The following is a 20,407-nucleotide window of genomic DNA, read 5'->3' as shown; positions in this document are numbered from 1 at the left end:
AAATAAAAAAGGGAGGGTCACAGTACAGCTCTCCAGCCTTTACGTCTGCTCACATTCACATTCCACTGTTTCTACCTCAAGAAAAGGCTACATGGATCTACAGGCCAGAGCGGGCTCCACAGATGTGTGAGCTGTACCATCACACAGGCCCCTCACCCAGAAGCCTCCCATCCCCCAACCTGCTTTAACGCTCTGCTCAATGTCCTGAAATTCTTAACAATTTTCTAACATGGGGTCCCATGCTTTCATTCTGCACTAGGTACGAGTTACATAGCTAATTCTGTACATCACCTATTGCCTGGCATACAGTTGGGGTTTAATAAATACTGACTCCTTTACTAAATGACTGGCACACATTTCCAGGCCACTTTCAATGTGCCTTATCAGCTCGCTGGTGGCCTCATCTCTCCCCAGTGTTTAAAAATGTAACACCACAGGTACCCACCAATCTGTCCCATGAGCAAGACCAGAGGCTGAGAGAAGACCATCCCTGGGGCTGGGTAGGACTGGGTGGAGTCACATGGGAAGAAAAAGTGGAGGGACAGCTGGACACGTCCCAGTGGTCACACTCCAGACTGGCCATGCGTGTCCCTACAGCTATTTTCCAGGAGCACAGACCTGGGTCTCAGGGGTAAAACTCCTGGCTTTCTGGAGGAGATGTGGAGCTAAAGGTGAGGCCACGACAGGTGTGAAGCTCTCTGAGGTCCAGTCTGTGTGGGTTCCGCCTGGCCCCCAGGCTCAATCTACTGAGAGGTCCCTGCTGGCCCCACAGGGCTGCAGCTGCTGGAGATACAGTGCCCACCACTCCTGTCTCAGCAGCTTCTGCTTGACATAATGTCATGCTCCCTTCTCAGCGGCTGGCGGTCTGTACAGCTGGTGGGCGCCCAGGAGGATACGCTGTTGGGCTCAGCCACAGCCCAGATGGAAAACAAAAGGCAAAGAAACCACACCAGCCAGCCCCAGGACTGGAGGATGCTGGCCCCTGAATATGGCCAGCCCGCATGGCCTCCAGTTAGACCCTCAGTGCAGATTACTCCAGGGGGAAGGGCCGCTGGTCCAGAGCGGCAGCTGCCTTGCACCCGACTTCCCTGTGAAGATGTCAGCCCATCAGTATCCCAGCCCAGGGAACCACAGCTCACAGCCTCTGATTTCTAAATGGTACGTCTCAGTCCCATGGGCTTCCAGCCCTGGCTCCATGGCCGCCACCCTGTCCCTGTAGGAGGGCCTCAGTGTAACGTCTCTGAGGACCCAGGAGACGGACAGCACCACTGGTTTAGTCCAGCGGCCCCACGGAAGCAAGAGGGACCAAGATTGCTCGAAAAGGAGAGAGGCAACACTGGCAGGGCCAAGGCCTCTGCGTCTCTGCCTGCCGCTGAAGACACCTTGCCTTCCCAGGCCACCAGGCATCTTCCTCACCGGCACCCACAACCCAGCTGCAATCAGGACCACCCCCTCCAATGTGCTTAGTTAGAAAAGATCATTTTAAAAGATTTTTACTGTCGTAAAATAAGTTCTACAACAGTAAAACTTAGCGTCTTACCCATTTTTAAGTATACAGTTCTGCAGTGTCTGAACTGCAGGCATATGCACATTGTTCTGCAACATCAGAACTCTTGGAAGAGTGAAATTCTATATCCATTAAACACCTCCCTATACCATTCTCCCCGCAGTTCCTGGCCACTAATTCATTTCTGTCTAAATGAATTTAACTTTTCTAGGTATGTCATACAAGTGGGATCACAAAGGATTTGTCCTCTTATGACTGGCTTATTTCACTTAGCAAAATATCCTCCAGGTTCACGGTAACCAGTGTTAGAATTTCCTTCCTTCTTAAGGTGGAATAATATTCCATTTGTTGGAACAAACAGCAACAAACACCAGACTCCACGTTTTGTTTATCCGCTTCTCCACTGATGGACACTTGGGCTGTTCCCACATTACTTATCATTAGTAATGTTGCTATGAATAGAGGTGTTTGAATACTTCTTTAAAACTCTGCTTTCAATGCTTCCAACGCTTTTAGAAGTGGACTTGCTGGACCATATGGTAGCTCTAGTTTTAATTTTTTGAGGAACTGCCATACTGTTTTCTACAATGGCTGCACCATTTTACATTCCCACCAACAGGGCACAAGGGTTCCAATGCTTCTACATCCTCGCCAACACTTGTTCTGTGGTCTGGTGTTTTGTTTTAATAATAGGCATCCTAATGTGTGTGAAGTGTAAAGAAGAACATTTTTATGCAAAATATTTCCGGTATGGTAAATAAGCTGTTGGGACACAGGAAAAAGAGAAAGGAGAAAGCTGAATGGGAAGCATTCTCAGGCTGAGGGTGCATTCAGTTTATCTCGTGGCGTTTTGTAAAAAGGCTAATTCAGAAGCTTTGTCAACACTAATTTTGGTAACATCTATTGCCTCTGATAAAAAGGCTATTTGTTCCTAAACCAAAACCGCTTGCAAGTATTTTCTCCCCCAGACAAGAAAGGAAACAGCACGAAGGTGAATAACCAATATAGAGGAAATTTCCCTAGGTTATTCTTAACAAAACAGTAGAATTTATACATTTCATATAGTATTTATACAAACCACTTTCAAAGTAATAAACCTGGAAGTTTATCTGCAAATTCTAAAGGCAATATTACATAGAGCTCCTTTCTAGGAAAACTTTGTACTACTCAATGAATTATCATTTGGAAAATCAATCACATTAATTTATTTTTTTTTTTTTATTTATTTATTTTTTTTTTTTTATTTTTTATTTTTTAATTTTATTTTATTTTTAAACTTTACATAACTGTATTAGATTTGCCAAATATCAAAATGAATCCGCCAGTCACATATAGACAAGGTTCCCAAGGAACCATGCCTGCTCCCCAAATCAAACCCACTCTCAAAGGCTGCAGCCATATGCTCAGTACAATCTTCAGTGCTTTACTGAGTGCCCCAGAGGCTCCAAAAACCATTTGAAAGAGCATGGAAGCCTCTGATTAGTGAGTGTGGGGGCCAGAGCTGCTAGAAGAGATGGCATCCAGGGGTTCCCATCACTGACAGGGGTGGGCAAACGCAGCTTAAAGAAGTACAAGGTCATGCTCACCCCTTATCTTTGGTGCCTAGTAGACCACCAGCCACATGAAGGCAATTGGAATTACTGAACAGACTTCCCAAATATCCCATTATACATTTAATCACATCCTGTAGAAGCAGCAAGTGTTCTCATAAGGGATCAGCGTGCTGCAGATCTTTTTAACCCTTTAGGGTTCACAACCGATGAATCATCTACAAGTGTGATTAGGTATCTCTTCGGTGTCCGGCAGTGGCAATGTGCATGTTCTAGGTTTTTTGAGGAGAAGGCTAGTGAGCTATCATTCCTGGTACCTGGTGCCTGAGGCTGAGATCACATAACACATCTGGCTACCTTCAGGACGTCATCAAGCCAGGGGCTTGTACGTGGCCCAAGAGATGCAAAACGAGAGCCTTTCTGGGCTCAAACCCAACGTCTTAAACCAGATTTAACTCCTCTTAGAGGAGTAGGCTATCTTCATGCTAAAGATATAGTAAACTGTTCCCTTTCTCTGAACTCAAAGAAAAAAGAAAGCATATAATTTTGAAAGTAGTTTCCTAAAAAACAAAATCTTAAAACCAAAGTTGATACATTCATTCAAAAAGTAAAACATTGTATTTTAATCTAATGGGTTAAATTGTCATGAATCGTTTCCACATATTTTCTAAAAGGGGATTTTGGTGTGAACACATAATACATTTTATTTACATTACTGAGATAAAACAATCAAGGAAAATCAGTTTTTCTAAGAGAGATTTGAGACATAGAGGAAAATTTAAAGAGCCACATCTATACCTACAGTGAGTTGAATTGTGTCCCCAAAAAGAGATGTTTAGGTCCTAAGCCCGGGGCCAGGGAGTGGGATCTTATTCAGAAGGAGAGGCACTGCAGCTCTAGTCAAGTTACGATGAGGCCTCACTGCATCAGGCTGGGCCCCAGCCCAGCGACTGGTGTCCTTACAAGAAGCGGGAAACGTGGACACGGGGAGACCACCACGGGACGATGGGGCAGAGACTGGAGAGATGCACCCACAGGAGCGGGGATGCCCAGGGCTGCGGCCGCCTCTGCAAGTTAGGGAGGAGGAGGGATCTTGCCTCCTGGCTTCAGAGAGAGCAAGGCCCTGCCCACACCTTGACTTCAGACTCCTGGCCTCCAGAACTGTGAGAAAATACATGAAGCCACACATTTTGTGGTAGTTTGTTACTGCCGCCCTAGAAAACTAAAGTAACATTGCTGCCGTCTACACAGAGAGATGCCTTTGATTACTACTGTCCAGCAGGGTCCCTGGCTTCCCTCTCAACCAGGAAGAGTACATCCAGCTCTGCAGACGTGAAGCTCAGCTCCTGGCTTCAAATGGAGCCTCTCTGTGAATTCCATGGGCCTCTCTGCCTGCTGCTGTGTCCTGAGAGTGCCCATAGATGGGGCTGTGCACAGCACACACATTCACCTAGATGGACTTCCTGAAGTTGCCTTGCGCTGGGCTCAGTTGCTTTAGTCGTGTCCTACTCTTTATGATCCCACGGACTGCAGCCTGCCAGACTCCTCTGTCCATGGGATTCTCCAGGCAAGAATTACTGGAGTGGGTTGCCATGCCCTCCTCCAAAGGATCTTCCTGACCCAGGGATCAAACCCACGTCTCCTACATCTGCTACACTGCAGGTTGATTCTTAACCGCTGAGCCACTGGGGAGCATGGACTTCCCTCAACAGGAAAACTGCGGGCATCCACTCCCTCCAGTTAGGAAGCAGCCTCATACACAGGTGAGCTCTTTCCAGTGAGCTTTATATTTGGTGTTGGGAAGAGGAAGTAGACAAATTTTCTTGAGTTTTAAGAGTCTTGGGTAACTAGAATTCAGTAGTTTTATACTCATAACAGCAATAACAATAATAATAGCTAATACTTTTGTCCTTACTTTGGGGCTTCCCATGGTCATTTAATCCTCACATCTCAGAGACAGAGCTATCATTTATCCCCATCTTACAGATGAGGAATTCAAGGTTCAGACAAGTGCCCAAAGGTCTGATTTCCAAGCCTGAATTTCTCTCCAACAGGAAATGCCTTCCCTCTCATGTCTGCAGCCCCAGGCCGAGTCCAGCTTTACCTGGTCACGAATACAGCAGCATCCACGGGGGGCGTGTCGTCCTTGCCTCCTGGAACCTGGTTGTTGCCGAGGTACCGTGCACCTCCGTACTCTTCATTCTGCCAGTGACAGAAGCTCTCCAGGGACCGCTCACCATGATGCCCAATGGACAACTTGGCCTAAAAGAAATCAGGGGGCGGTTACAGAAGCAACTTCCCAGGGAAGCCAGAGTTTATGCTCAGACCACAGTGCGGGTATTAAGGAAGAGACAGCGGCTCACAGGGGCATTAGTCAATGTCACCTGCCCACAGCGCTGGTAGGCAGATGCAGAGACCCAGAGAGAGGCTACCAGGGCCTTACCTCTAAGTTAGGATGAAGACTATCTTATTAAAGAAAAGCTTTCTTCTTTTTAGCAAACTGAACAGCATACCCAATGTGCTCATGTGCACCGCTTAACTCTTTAGGTAACACTTTCATAAGGAAATGCACTCAAGACCAGAAAACGATGCTACAGTGCAACCAAATTCGGTCTGAAGCTTGGGTATAGCTCCAAAAGGCTAGCCATGATCGCAAACATCAACTCTGCACCCGGGAGACACGGGAGAATGAAGGAGGGGGGACAAAGGTCCACTGCTCAGGGTTCCCCGAGAGGCTGAGGTTGCGTGCACCCAGTAGCAGTGCCCGTCCGCCTCCCCCCAGGCATCCCTGGTCGCTGGCCGGGGCCACGCTGCTGCCTCCTGCACAGCCAGGGACGGAGGACGAAGCAAAACACCGGGCTCCTCCTCAGCACCCAACAGCCATAAGAAGCCTAAGGACCAGATTCGTTTCCTGTAACCGTGCTGACGGACACTTACAGGACGTTGTCGTAGCAGGACAAGCTTGGTAACCTGAATGTTGACTTTAATTCCAAGGCTCTGGTGCTGAAACATATTGTATACCTGTCAAGAGAGAAAAAAAGAAATGTAGAGAGATACCAAAAAAAAAAAAGCAGTATCCTAAAACAAACAAAGATATTAGATAAAAACTAAGGATATCTGAACAAACTATGGACGTCAGTCAATAATAATCAACGACACTACCCCATTAGTTATAATAAACATTTCATATTAATGTAAGATGTCAGTAACAGGGGAAATTGTGAATGGGAATTCAATGTACTGTCAATTTTTTAATAAATCTAAAACATAAAATATAAATGAATGAAATATAAATATATTCATTTATAAATTAATGAAATATAAATTATATTCATTAAATGTTAATTACTTAAAAATATTTTTTAAAAACTGTGTTCTTCCAGTACAAAAAAATCTAAATATATGATTTGCAATCATATATATATATATATATGAAATTCAAATTTCAATGTTCATAGATATTTATTGGAACAAAAAATACATACATGTAAGATTTATAACCCAGATTTTATTTAAAAGGCCTTCTGAGACAAAAAAAATTCCCATAAATTCCTCAAAAGAAACTTGCATAACAGGAAACTCTGGAATCACATACATGTGAGGGCATACAAGCTTACATGCAAAGACCAATTGGAAATAGGCTGGTTGAAAAAAAAATACATAGGATGGGTGAATTTGAAAAAAAAAAAAAAAGAAATGGTTTCAGCTGATTCTGGGGTTTCCTGCAGGAGGGTGAAGAGGATCTTCATGACGGGATGGGCAAAGTCCATGCCTGTGGCCCTCTGCCACGTGCCAATCTGCATCATCCCTAACCCTCCTCACAACCCATCATGGGTGGTATCTCCACCAACCTCGATTGAATGAAATAAAGCCACTTGCTCCGGACTCACAGTCAGTCAACTATGACCACAATCCAAATCTAGCCTTGTCCAGCCATAAAGGCCACATTCCTATTTTACCTTAAGTCCTCATTCTAACCAAAGTTCGTCATGAGATACAGTAACAGAAAAACATAAACAAAAACAAAATTTGTCGCTCAGTCGTGTCCGACTCTTTGCGACCCCATGGACTGTAGCCTATCAGGTTCCTCCGTCCATGGGATTTTCCAGGCAAGAGTGCTGGAGTGGATTGCCATTTCCTTCTCCAGGGGATCTTCCTGACCCCGGAATTGAACCCAGGTCTCCCGCATTGCAGGCAGACACTTTACCATCTGAGCCACCAGGGAAGCCCATAACAGAAAAGCATATGCCCCCTTAATTCTGCACCTCTTGTTGGTAGAACTTAGTTACAGGGGTCTCAACACCAAGACGGAGAAGGCAATGGCACCCCACTCCAGTACTCTTGCCTGGAAAATCCCACGGATGGAGGAGCCGGTAGGCTGCAGTCCATGGGCTCGCAAAGAGTCGGACATGACTGAGCGACTTCACTTTCACTTTTCACTTTCATGCATTGGAGAAGGAAATGGCAACCCACTCCAGTGTTCTTGCCTGGAGAATCCCAGGGGGAGCCTGGTGGGCTGCTGTCTATGGGGTCGCACAGAGTTGGACACGACTGAAGCGACTTAGCAGCAGCAGCAGCAACATCAAGAAATCACAGAATTCAAGGGGAAGAAGGATAGGAAAAGTCAAGTAAGACAGAAGAATGAAAGTTGATGTAGACAGAAAAAAAAAAAAAAAACATCGGATTTGAGGACCCCCAGATCATGACATCCTCCTGAGTTCCTTCTCAGGAGAGAGTGGGATGCAGGGAGGCAGAGCAGAGTAGGTGATAGAGGTAGCAGTATAAGATAAGAGGGAAAAGGTAAGAACCTTTTAAATATTCCCTTTTCCTTTTAAATTAGGAAAATACTTTTGTTTCATTATGTCCTTTTCCCAATGTTATTAATATATAATTGCCTTAGGTTCAGGTATACAACATGATGTTGATGCTGGGAAAGATTGAAGGCAGGAGGAGAAGGGAACATGAGGATGAGATGGTTGGATGATGTCACCGACCTAATGGACATGAATTTGTGCAAACTCTGGGAGACGGTGAAGGACAGGGAAGCCTGATGTGCTGCAGTCCATGGGGTCACAAAGGGTCAGACGTGACTGAGCAACTGAATAACAATATAACATTATGATTATATATCCTATATACCACAGTATATATAATATAGTAAATATATACATATCTCAAAATGATTACCACAGTAAGTTTCGTTAACATGCTTCAACCCACACAGTTACAACTGTTTTTCTTGTGAAAGAACTTTTAAGACCTACTCTCTTAGCAACTCTCTGGACTTTCCCGGTGGCTCAGATGGTAATGAATCTGTCTGCAATGTGGAAGACTCAGGTTTGATCCCTGGTACAGAAAGATCCCCTGCAGAAGGGAATGGCAACCAACTTAAGTATTTTTGCCTGGAGAATTCCATGGACAGAGGAGCCTGGCAGGCTATAGTCTGTAGGGTCACAAAGAGTCAGACACAACTGAGAGACTTTCCTCTTCGCAGCTTTCAAATATATGATACTATAGTCCTGTTAACTATAGTCACCATGCTGTACATTACATCCCCAGGACTTATTTATCTTATAACTAAAAGCTAGCACCTTTGACCACCTCCACCCATTTCCCTACTCTCAGCCTCTGGGAACCACCAATCTGTTCTCTGTATCTATAAGTTCAGTTTTTTTTTTTTAGATTTCACTTATAAATGAGATCATACTGTATCTGTTTCTAACTTACTTCACTTGATTCTGGATATGTTACTTTTTTTCTGATAGACGTAATCTAGAGGGAGAATTTTTCAGCAGGGGCATTAAAACTTTCTCTCCAGTACATCAGCAGCAACATAAAGCAATGGCTACAGCTGACAGCGCGGACACAGTTAATCCAGGCCCTGTGAAGCTGGGCACACCACGGGGCATGGAAGCAGCAGAAACCAGGCATGCAGTGTTTGAGCATCTGTACGACAAAGGAATTAGCTGTGTCAGTGCTTGGACTTTTCTCTTTGAAAGCTATTATTAAAGCAAAACAATCTTTGTGTAATTTAATATTCTTTCCCACAAGGAAAAAGACAACATATTCAGTTCTTCTGTTCTCACTCCCTCCTTCCAAAACTTTTTCTTTCCTTACGAACAAAATTGCAGTCATTTTTTAAATTTTGGATCATCTGTAGGCCAATTCTGAAGTCATGCCTTAGCTACCTATCCCCAAACCTGGGTGAAGAAAGGAAAAGCACATAACTTTTTCCTTGTTTTGATATTCTGAGAACCACCCAATGGCTATAAATCAAATTTTTCCAGAAATATTCAGCCTTAGGACTGGGCCCAAACTAGAAAACCTCAATTCAAAACATGAAAACTGGGAAGAATAAAAACTTTAAATTATGAGGGAGAAAATTCAAGTCACAGAGGGTTTCAAAGCGCAATCGAAACATTGCCTGTAACAGTAACACCGGCCAAAGACATTAAAGAATACTGCAGGTTTAAAGGAACAACACAGGAAACCAGTTCTCAGAGTGTTCTGACACACCCCCTGAAAGCAGCATAAAGAATGGTGCCTGAACGGAATGATGCAGGTTTCAGCAAGGACAGAACCATAGGGACAAACTCCCTCCTCAGAATTGCTGGGTTCTTCCTCTCCACCTGAGGACAGTTCGGCACATTCTGTATAAGGCTCAGGTGCCATCCTTGGAACAAATACACAAAAAAATACATGAGCTGGAGCAGGAGAAAAGCTTCATGCTCCAGGAGCTGGGATGGAGGACAAGATGGGGACCTGTTTAATGAGCACCGAGTTCCAGTCTTGCCAGATAACAAAGTTCTCAGGTTTGGTTGCTCAACAATGTGAATACATGTAACCATCCTGAACTGCACACTTAATGACTAAAATGGTAAATTCTGCTATGTGCATTTTACCAAATTAAAACTTTTCGTTAGCTAACTTAAGAAGCCTCATGCTCTCAAGATGTTCTCTAGGAAGCCTGCAGGAAGCTACCAGCCTTGATGTGTAACCGGGAGGCTCACGTTCAGGAGAGCGGGTATGGAAACCTGATCGCGGCTGAAACGTCTTGTCCCGAGGGCAGAGCACGCTCCCGCAAAGCCCGGCAGACACACGCGCTCTCCCGCGGGGGCCGGGGCCAAGCCAGGCTGGCCAGCTGAAAACCCGACGGCACCCCAGAACACAAAGCACCAGGCCCCAGAGACGTGTAGCAAAGGCTGTCTGTCTTCCTCGCCTGTGTGGAAAGGCACGCTCGAGAGAGCCGTGGAGGTGGCGGCCTCATGGTCTTTAGAGAGACACCTGGTTGGAGAGGAAGCCGCGCAGCGATGTCTGGAGGCTGTCCCGCTCTGGCTGGCTGCGTCCTGGCACGCTCAGAGCCCCTGCTGCGTCCACCGCATCGGCACCCGGGCGCCTAGCCGGGGCCCTGCGGCCAGCAGCGCGGCGACCTGGGGACACCGTCAGGGAGGGGCAGACAGGGACAGGTGACGGAGCACGTGGAAGGAACTGGTCCAAAGGCTGGGTAGGGGTGCTGTTCCCAACTCCAGGCCTGTGGGGTGGGCGGGGAGGGTGCTCACAAGAGCACCACCTACCAGCATGATTCAGGGCCTCCCTAGGGACAGAGTGGAACCAGAGGTGACACGCTCACACCGCCGGCTGCACCCACCAAGGCCCCATCCTGGAGGGGGCTATATTCTCTAGCAGTCCCTCTGACCAGGGTCCCTGAAGCAGCAGCAACACCCCCTGGGCACAATTTGGAAATGCATTCTGGAGCCCACCCCACACCCAATGAATCAGACAGCCAGGGGGGAGACAAGCCGTCTACATCCACCAAGCCCCCCAGGATCCCTAGGCTGTGGGAACCAGTGAGCCTTTGAACACGCCGCTGGTCTCTGCTCACCAGAGAGAGGCTTGTTGTATGTTTCACATGGTAATTGAGTCAAATTGATGTCATTTTTCCTCCAAACAGAACTCGCCTGGAATGTCTCAGGTTTTCGTTCCACTCTGTGGTTGTTAAGGAAGCTAAAAACAACCAAAGCTCTGTCAAGTGGCCCCATTTTCCAGTTTGGCTGCCCAGACCCAGGGCTTCGAGTCTCAGCACCACCTGTTTCCGTCTGCAATTTGTTCTTTAAAATATTCCTGCTCCACTGTCACCATCACCCCCAAGCAAAGGAAAATCAAGTCATGCATATAAAAAAGGCACTACCGCACATTTGGAAAATCAGCCAGATTTTCAAATCACTCAGGGCACAAGCTGCAGCTTGCTGACAGCTCAGAGATCCAGGTCTGGGCGAAATGTCTCTCTTGACACATAACCGCACAGGTAAGCATACTCGCAGTGGGAAGAGGACTGCTGGAACACACAACCCAGCGGGACCCTATCTCCCTCTCACCCAGGAGGGAGGGATCTTTTAAGACACAACTGACCCGTGCAGCAGCCTTCCAGCTCACTCACAGCGAAGCTGAGCGCCTGGGCACCACGGCCCGCCCTCCCATCACCCACGGAAGCACCTCTCCCTCTGCCTCCCAGATGCCAGGATGACCCTACTGGCTGGTTCCTTATGTCAGGGCAATGCCTTCCCTTCTAAATAGAGGGTCAGTCATCACAGAGGTGTCCTTAACTGCCCTGGTCACTTGCTACCACCTGGATCTTTGTGTAGCATTTTTTAAAATTTGCACACAAATCTCACGGAGCTGTCTGCTGGGTGCTCTTGGTTGGTGCCACCACATGAGCTCTATGAAGATGGGAAGTGTCATGGTCCCTGCTTGATCCCTAGAAAAGTCCCCAATGCACATTAGGTACCCAGTAAAAACGTAACTGAACGGAATTACTGAGTGTATCTCATTTTATTTTTTTATAGTGATAAAATACATACAGGGTTTCCCAGGTGGTGCAGGTGGTAAAGAATCCACCTGCCAACTCAGGAGATGCAAGTGGGTTCAATCCCTGGGTTGGGAAGATTCCCTGGAGGAGGAAAGGACAGCCTGCTCTAGTATTCTTACCTGGAAAATGCCATAAACAGAGGAGGCTGGCAGGCTACAGTCCACAGGGTCAGAAAAAAAGTCGGACACGACTGAGCAACTGGGCACACCCATAGCACACACATAATACATATAATATAACTTCACTGTCTTAACCACTGTTAAGTACACAGTTCAGTGGCGTTAAATGCACTGTCGTTGTTGTGCTCCCGTCACTACATCCATCTTCGCAGCCCTTCTGTCTTCCCAGACTGAACCTCTGCACCCATTCAACAACAACTCACTCCCGTCTCCCCTTAGTCCCGGCAACCCACCACTACTTTCCGTGTCTATAAATACGACTACACCAGGCACCTCTTATGAGTGGAATCATACAGTACCTGTCTTTTTGTGATTGGCTTATTTCCTTACCATAATGTGCCCAAGGTTCACCTACATCATAGCATATGGCAGAGTTTCTTCCCTTCTTAAATTTGAATCATATTCAATTATGTATGTGTGCTTATACGTATATACATACACACACATTTTTGCTTATCCTTCAATGGATATTTAGGTTGTTTCCTCCCTTTGTGAATTATTTGTGAATAATGCTGCCGTGAACAAATAAATATCTCTTGGAGACTCTGCTTTCATTTTGTGTATATACCCTGAAATGGAACCACAGAATCACGTATCTTGTGCTGCTGCTGCTAAGTCGTGTCAGTCATGTCAGACTCTGTGCGACCCCATAGATGGCAGCCCACCAGGCTCCCCCGTCCCTGGGATTCTCCAGGCAAGAACACTGGAGTGGGTTGCCATTTCCTTCTCCAATGCATGAAAGTGAAAAGTGAAAGTGAAGTTGCTCAGTCATGTCTGACTCTTAGCGACCCCATGGACTGCAGCCCACCAGGCTCCTCCATCCATGGGATTTTCCAGGCAAGAGTACTGGAGTGGGGTGCCATTGTGTATCTTGTGAGTGAACCTCTTTCATGCTCTGGCCTGTGTAGAGTCTGGACACTCTGCTGAGATGTTTTAAATTTTTCTCTTTTGGCTAAGGATGCTGTTTTCATTGGGGAAACCTCCCTCACTGGGTGAGCTCTGGACAAAGGAAGGAACCCTCTTTCTACTGAGGAAACCAAAACAGGTGAAAACTCACTCTGCCTGCCACAGAAGCCTTGGCGGGGTGCCGGCAGTGGAGAGATGGTCCCAGGACACACAGTGGCTCCAGGACCATGGCCACACTCCTGCAGAGCTCAGCCCTGCTCTCTCCTGCTGCCTGGCCTCCCTCCCTGCAGCCTCCTGCCCTTTACCTTCCCCCAGTTCTGATGCTGGTGACCCAGCCTCCCTTTTGATTCTGGGCTCCTCGGTACACACCTCCTAAACACAATTCCACTTCTGCTTCAGTTAGCCCAGGTGCAGTTTCTTCTCAGTTCAGTTCAGTCACTCAGCTGTGTCCGACTCTTTGCGACCCCAAGAACCGCAGCACACCAGGCCTCCCTGTCCATCACCAACTCCCGGAGTTCACCCAAACCCATGTCCATTGAGTTGGTGATGCCATCCAACCATCTCATCCTCTGTCATCCCCTTCTCCTCCCACCTTCAATCTTTCCCAGCATCAGGGTCTTTTCCAACAAGTCAGTTCTTTGCATCAGGTGGCCAAAGTATTGGAGTTTCAGCTTCAACATCAGTCCTTCCAATGATCAGGGCTGATCTCCTTTAGTATGGACTGGTTGGATCTCCTTGCAGTCCAAGGAACTCTCAAGAGTCTTCTCCAACACCACAGTTCAAAAGTGTCAATTTTTTGGTGCTCAGCTTTCTTTATAGTCCACCTCTCACATCCATACATGACTACTGGAAAAACCATAGCCTTGACTAGACAGACCTTTGTTGGCAAAGTAACGTCTCTGCTTTTTAATAAACTTAGTCTAGGTTGGTCATAACTTTCCTTCCAAGGAGGAAGCAGTTTCTTCTGCTTACAGTCAAAACCCTTGACTGAGCCAAGCTCACTCTTCTCTGGGTTACAGAGCTCCTTTCTTCCCTGTTTTAAAATGGGACCACTCTGCCTGATGCCAGGGTTCTTTTATTACCTCTTCCATGCTTCAGAAGTCCTCAAAAACAACCAAAGTGGTTCTGTTCTCATCCTTTCTTCTGGTTCTCTACAGACTGACTCAACAGGACTCAGAAGTGAATTCATTCGCGGCAGCCAAGCACGCTCTCACAACAGTTCTTGCCCACTGAACTTGTTTTATCAGCTCCATCTTGATACTTCCTCCGTGAAGGACAAGGTGCGAGCCGGGAAGAGAGATGGGGCAGAGAGGGACCACCCATAGAACAGGGTGGGAGGTGTAAATATGTAATTGTATTTATGTAGAAACACTTCCTGCCAGAGTTTAGGACACCACATCTGTGTGATATGCTTAGAATACAAAAGGCTTTTCAGAAGTAAATTAATCGAGGAATTAGAAAGGGAAAGCCAGTGTTGACACAACTCCAGTGCTAAATCCTTTGCACAGGATGTTAGAAAATGGTATTAATCACTCATTTATGAGTTCACAATGCCACAAAAATTTCTTGATTCTCTACACATGTACAAGGCGCTGGGGAAACAACAATGAAGGTACATACAGCCCTATCTTTGAGCTTATAGGTGGCACAGATGAACAGTCAGCAGGGTGGGTTCTTAAAAAATTCTGTTAAATATGCAGTACACGAAATTTACATTTTTAAGTGTATGGTTTAGCAGCATTCAGTACACTCACATTGTTGTGGAACAGTCACTATTTTCCATCTATAGAACACTTTCATCTTCTCCAGTTGAAACTCTGCAGCTATTAAACACGAACTCCCCACTCCCTGCCCTGCTGTAGCCCCTGGTAAGCACCATTCTGCTTTCTGTCTCTGTAAATTTGACTACTCCAGGGACCTCACTTGAGTGTAATCATACAGTGTTTGGACAGTATCCTTTTGTGACTGGATTATTTCATTTAACAAAATGTTCTGAAGGTTCATCCATGTTGTAGCATGATCAGAATTTCCTTCGTTTTTTAGGCTGAATAATAATGGAGTGTATATACCATATTTTGTAAATCCCTAAAGAGATGGGACTACCAGACCTCATCTTACCCACCTCCTAAGAAATCTGAATGCGGGTCAAGAAGCAACAGTTAGAGCCTTACTTGGAACAAAAAACTGGTTCAAAATTGGGAAAGGAATATGACAAGGCTGTATACTGTCCCCCTATTTAACTTCTGGGCAGAGTACATCATGCACAATGCTGGGCTGGATGAATCACAAGCGCTAGAATCAAGAGTGCTGGGAGAAATATCAACAATTTCAGATATGCAGATGATATCACTCTAATGGAAGAAAGTGAAGAGGAACTAAAGAGCCTTTTGATGAGGGTGAAAGAGAAGAGTGAAAAAGGTGGCTTAAAACTCAACATTCAAAAAACGAAGATCATGGCATTTAGTCCCATCACTTCATGGCAAATAGATGGGGAAACAGTGGAAACAGTGGCAGATTTTATTTTGGGGAGGGGCTCCAAAATCATTGGGGATGGTGACTGCAGCCATGATATTAAAAGATGCATGCTCCTTGGAAATAAAGCAATGACAAACCTAGACAGCACATTAAAAAGCAAAGGCGTCACTTTGCCGACAGATTTCTGAATAGTCAAAGTTATGGTTTTTCCAGGAGTCGTGTATGGATGTGAGGCTGGACATAAAGAAGACTGAGCACTGGAGAATTAATACTTTTGAACCATGATACTGGAGAAGACTCTCGAGAGTCCCTTGGGCAGCAAGAAGATCAAACCAGTCTATTCTAAAGGAAATCAACCCTAATATTCATTGGAAGGACTGATGCTGAAACTCTAATACTCTGACCACTTGATGCAAAGAGCTGACTCATTCGGCTGAACCTGGGAAAAAGACCCTGAGGCTGGGAAAGACTGAAGACAAAAAGAGAAGAGGGTAGCAGAGGATGAGATAGTTAGATAGCATCACTGACTCAATGGACATGAATTTAAGAAAACTCTGGCAGATAGTGACGTACAGCAAAGCCTGGTGTGCTGCAGTCCCTGGGGTTGCAAAGAGTTCGACACAACTTAGCAGCTGAACAACAACAACCTCAGCAACCACATTTTGTCCACCTATTCATCCTTCAGTGGACACTGAGTTACTTCCTCCTTTTGACTATTCTGAATAATGCTGCTATGAGTGTGGGCGTACAAGTTCATGACCTTGCTTTCATTTCTTTTTGGTTTATACTCAGAAGTGGATCATATTATAAATTCTATTTTCTTAAGAACTATCACACTGTTTTCCAAAGGAGTTACAGCATTTTATGGTCCCAAGAAAAGTACACAAGGCTGCCCATTTCTCCACATCCTTGTCAACACCTATTATTTTACACTGTTTTAGTAATAGCATTTCAGTGGGAGTGATGTAATATCTCACTGTGGTTTAGATTTGCATTTCCCTAACGATCAGTGACACTGAATATCTTTTCATATGATACACAAATTATAAGATTTGTATATCTTCTTGGAGAAATGTCTATTTAAGTCCATTTTAAAATGAGGTTGTTTGGTTTTCACTGTTGTTGAAATCTCTGTATATTCTGGGTATCATCAGATATGTAACTTGTACATATTTTCTCCCATTTTGTGCTCTGCCTTTTTACTTTGTTGACTGTGTCCTTTGGTGTACAAAAGTTTTAAAATTTGGTGAAGACCAATTTACCTGCTTTCTTTTGTTGACTGTGCCTTTGGTATAATATGCAAGAAATTATTATCAAATGAACGTCATGAAGTTTTCCCTTTTAGGATTCTTATAGTTTTTAAGCTCTTACATTCATGTCTTTAACCCGATTTGAATTCATTTTTGTATATCATGTTAGGTAAGGGTCCAACTTCATTTTTCATGAACATATCCAGCCTTGCTATTACCATCTGTTCAAAAGGCTGTTGTGCTCCTACTGAATGGTCTTTGTAGTCTTGTTGAAAAGCATTTGACTACATACGTCAGAGTATATTTCTGGGCTCTGTATTCTATTCCATCCATCGGCATGTTTGTCTTTATGCCAGTATCACTGTTTTTTGAGTACTATTGTTGCTCATTCACTAAGTCGTGTCCCACTCTTTGCAACCCCATGGACTGTACCATGCCAGGCTTCCCTGTCCTTCACTATCCCACGGAGCTTGCTCAAACTCGTGTCCATTGAGTCAGTGATGTCATCCAAGCATCTCATTTTCTGTTGCCCCCTTTCCTCTTGCCCTCAATCTTTCCCAGCATCGGGGTCTTTTACAATGAGCCAGCTCTTTGCATCAGGTGACCAAATTATTATCAATTATTGACCAAGTATTATCATCATCAGTCTTTCCAATAAATATTCAGAATTGATTTCCTTTACCTTTGTAGTACTTTGAAATCAGGAAATATGTCTTTCAAGTTTGTTTTTCTTTCCAAGATTGTTTTGGCTGTTCAGGGTCTCTTGAGATATTAATTTCTCAATTTCTACAAGGAAAAATGTTGTTAGGATTTTGCTAGTGACTGCATTGAGTCTGTACATTTCTTTGGGCAATATTGACATCTTGCTGATAAAACTTCCAATCCACCAACATCAATGTCTTTCCATTTATTTATGTATTATTTTATTTCTTACGTCAATGTTTTCTAGGTTTTAGTGTACAAGTTTTTCACTTCTTTGATTAATGTGTAAGTATTTTATTCTTTTTCACATTTTTGCAAATGGAATTGTTTTCTTAATTTCTTTTTCAGATTGTTCAATTTTGGGTACAAAAATATCACTGTTTTGTGTGTATTGGTTTTGCATCCTGCTAATGTGCTGGATTATTTTATTAGTGCTAATTTTTGTGCCTTAGTACTTCATGATTTTCTATAGGGCTCATGCTATCTGTAAACAGATAATTTTACTTCTTCCTTTCCTAATTGGATGCCTTTTATTTCTTTTACTTGATTAACTGCTCTGGCTATGACTTCCAGTATTACGTAGGACAGAAGTAGTGAAAGAAATCATCCTTGCCTTGTTCTTCATCTTAGAGAAAAAGCTTTCAATCTATCACCCTTGAGTATGACATTCACTAAGGATTTTTCATATATGGCTTTTATGATGTTAAGGTACCTTCCTTTTATTCCTATTTGCTGAATTTTTTTTTAATCACGAGAGATGGATGAATTTTAGCAAATAGTTGTTTTTTCATCAACTGAGATGATTGTTTTTTTCCTTCCTTCTGTTAATGTGGTATATTACATTCCTCGATTTTGTATGTTGAACCATCCTTGAATTCCAGAAATAAATCCCACTTTGTCATGGTGCATGATATGATTTTGGTTTGCTAGTATCTTGTTGAGAATGTTTGCAATAATATTCAAAAGGGAAGTTTTTTCCTTATTCATAAGGAACTATAGTACTCTTAGACTGTCTTTATCTGGCTTTCATTAAAGGGCAATGCTATCCTCATAGAAAAGAGAAAGCATTTTCGCCTTTTCAGTTTATTAGAAGAGTTTGCGGAGGATTAATTAATTAGTTCTCCTTTAAATCGGAGAAGGCAATGGCACCCCACTCCAGTACTCTTGCCGGGAAAATCCCATGGACGGAGGAGACTGGAGGGCTGCAGTTGATGGGGTCGCTGAGGGTCGGACATGACTGAGCGACTTCACTTTCTCCTTTAAATGTATGGCATAATTGACCAGTTAAGCTGTCAGGTTCATGGCTTTCCTTTGTCAGGAGATTACTGATTACTGATTCGATCTCCTTTTTAGCTACAGGTAGACTCAGATTTTCTATGTCTTTGTGATTAAGTCTTGGTGAGCTTCGTGTTTCTAGGTATTTGCCTAGTTCATCTAGGTTTAGCTAATTAGGTAGTGTACAGTGGCCCACTGTATTCTCTTATAACTCGTTTTGGTTTCACAGAATTGACAGTCATGTGCCTGCATCCATTTCTGATTTTAGTAATTCAAGATTTTTTACTAATCAGTTTGCTGTTGTTGAGTCGTTAAATCATGTCCAACTCTTTGTGACCCCATGGACTGCAGCACACCAGGCCCCTCTGTCTTTCACTATCTTGTGGAGTTTGCTCAGATTCATTTCCACTGAGTCAATGATGCTATATAACCATCTCATTCCCAGTATCAGGGTCTTTTTGAATGAGTTGGTTCTTTGCATAAGGTGGCCAAAATATTGGAATTTCAGCTTCAGCATGAAGCTTCAGTCCTCCTAATGAATACTGATTTATTTCCTTTAGGTTTGACCTCCTTGCAGTCCAAGGGACTTTCAAAAGTCTTCTACAGCACCACAGTTCAAAAGCATCAACTCTTTGGCACTCAGACTTCTTTATGGTCCAGCTCTCATATCTCTATATGACTACTGGAAAAACCATAGCTTTGACTGTGTAGACCTTTGTCCGCTTTGACTACAGTGAAGAACAGGGAAGCCTGGTGTGCTGCTGTCCATGGGGCTGGCAAAGGGCTGGACACAATTTGACGACTGAACAACAATAATCTTTGTTGGCAAAGTGAAGTCTCTGCTTTTTAATATGCTGCCTGGGTTTGTCATCACTTTCCTTCCAAGGAGCAAGCGTCTTTTGATTTCATGGCTGCAGTCACCATGTGCAGTGATTTTGGAGCCCAAGAAAATAAAATCTGTCACTGCTTCCACTTCCCCTCTTCTATTTGCCATGAAGTGATGGGACCAGATGCCACGATCATAGTTACTGAATTCACTTTTTCACTCTCCTATTTCAACCTCATCAAGAAGCTCTTGAGTTCCTCTTCACTTTCTGCCATTAGAGGGGCATCATCTGCATATCTGAAGTTGTTGATATTTCTCTTGGCAATCTTGATTCCAGCTTATGATTCATCCAGCCCTGCATTTTGCATGATGTACTCTGCTGCTGCTGCTAAGTCACTTCAGTTGTGTCCGACTCTGTGCGACCCCATAGACGGCAGCCCACCAGGCTCTCCCATCCCTGGGATTCTCGAGGCAAGAACACTGGAGTGGGTTGCCATTTCCTTCTCCAATGCATGAAAGTGAAAAGTGAAAGTGAAGTTGTTCAGTCGTATCCGACTCTAGCGACCCCATGGACTGCAGCCTATCAGGCTCCTCCATCCATGGGATTTTCCAGGCGAGAGTACTGGAGTGGGGTGCCATTGCCTTCTCCGGATGTACTCTGCATAGAAATTAAATAAACAGTATGTCAATATATAGTCTTGCCATACTCCTTTATCAATTTAGAACCAGTCAGTTGTTCTATGTCTGGTTCTGTTACTTCTTGACTTGAATAGAGGTTTCTCAGGAGACAATTAAGATGGTCTGGTATTCCCATCTCTTTAAGCATTTTCCACAGTTTGTTGTGATCCACACAGTCAAAGGCTTTAGTGTA

The 20,407-nt window shown here is 44.4% G+C and overlaps 1 protein-coding gene across 1 annotated transcript in view; it reads right to left on the bottom strand.

The window, feature by feature from the left end:
• Positions 1-20,407, bottom strand: part of ADAMTS17 (ADAM metallopeptidase with thrombospondin type 1 motif 17) — a 394,605-nt gene that overhangs the window by 302,006 nt on the left and 72,192 nt on the right. Inside the window, exons 5-6 of the mRNA XM_055555537.1 lie at positions 5,995-6,078; positions 5,162-5,319 (exon numbers count right to left, since the gene is read on the bottom strand). Coding sequence (XP_055411512.1) covers positions 5,162-5,319; positions 5,995-6,078 — 242 coding nt within the window. The remainder of the gene's footprint in view (positions 1-5,161; positions 5,320-5,994; positions 6,079-20,407) is intronic.

The sequence above is a fragment of the Bubalus kerabau genome, chromosome 19 (assembly GCF_029407905.1).
Source record: "Bubalus kerabau isolate K-KA32 ecotype Philippines breed swamp buffalo chromosome 19, PCC_UOA_SB_1v2, whole genome shotgun sequence".
Classification (NCBI taxonomy): domain Eukaryota; kingdom Metazoa; phylum Chordata; class Mammalia; order Artiodactyla; family Bovidae; genus Bubalus; species Bubalus kerabau.
This window is presented reverse-complemented; position numbering and strand designations above follow the sequence as displayed.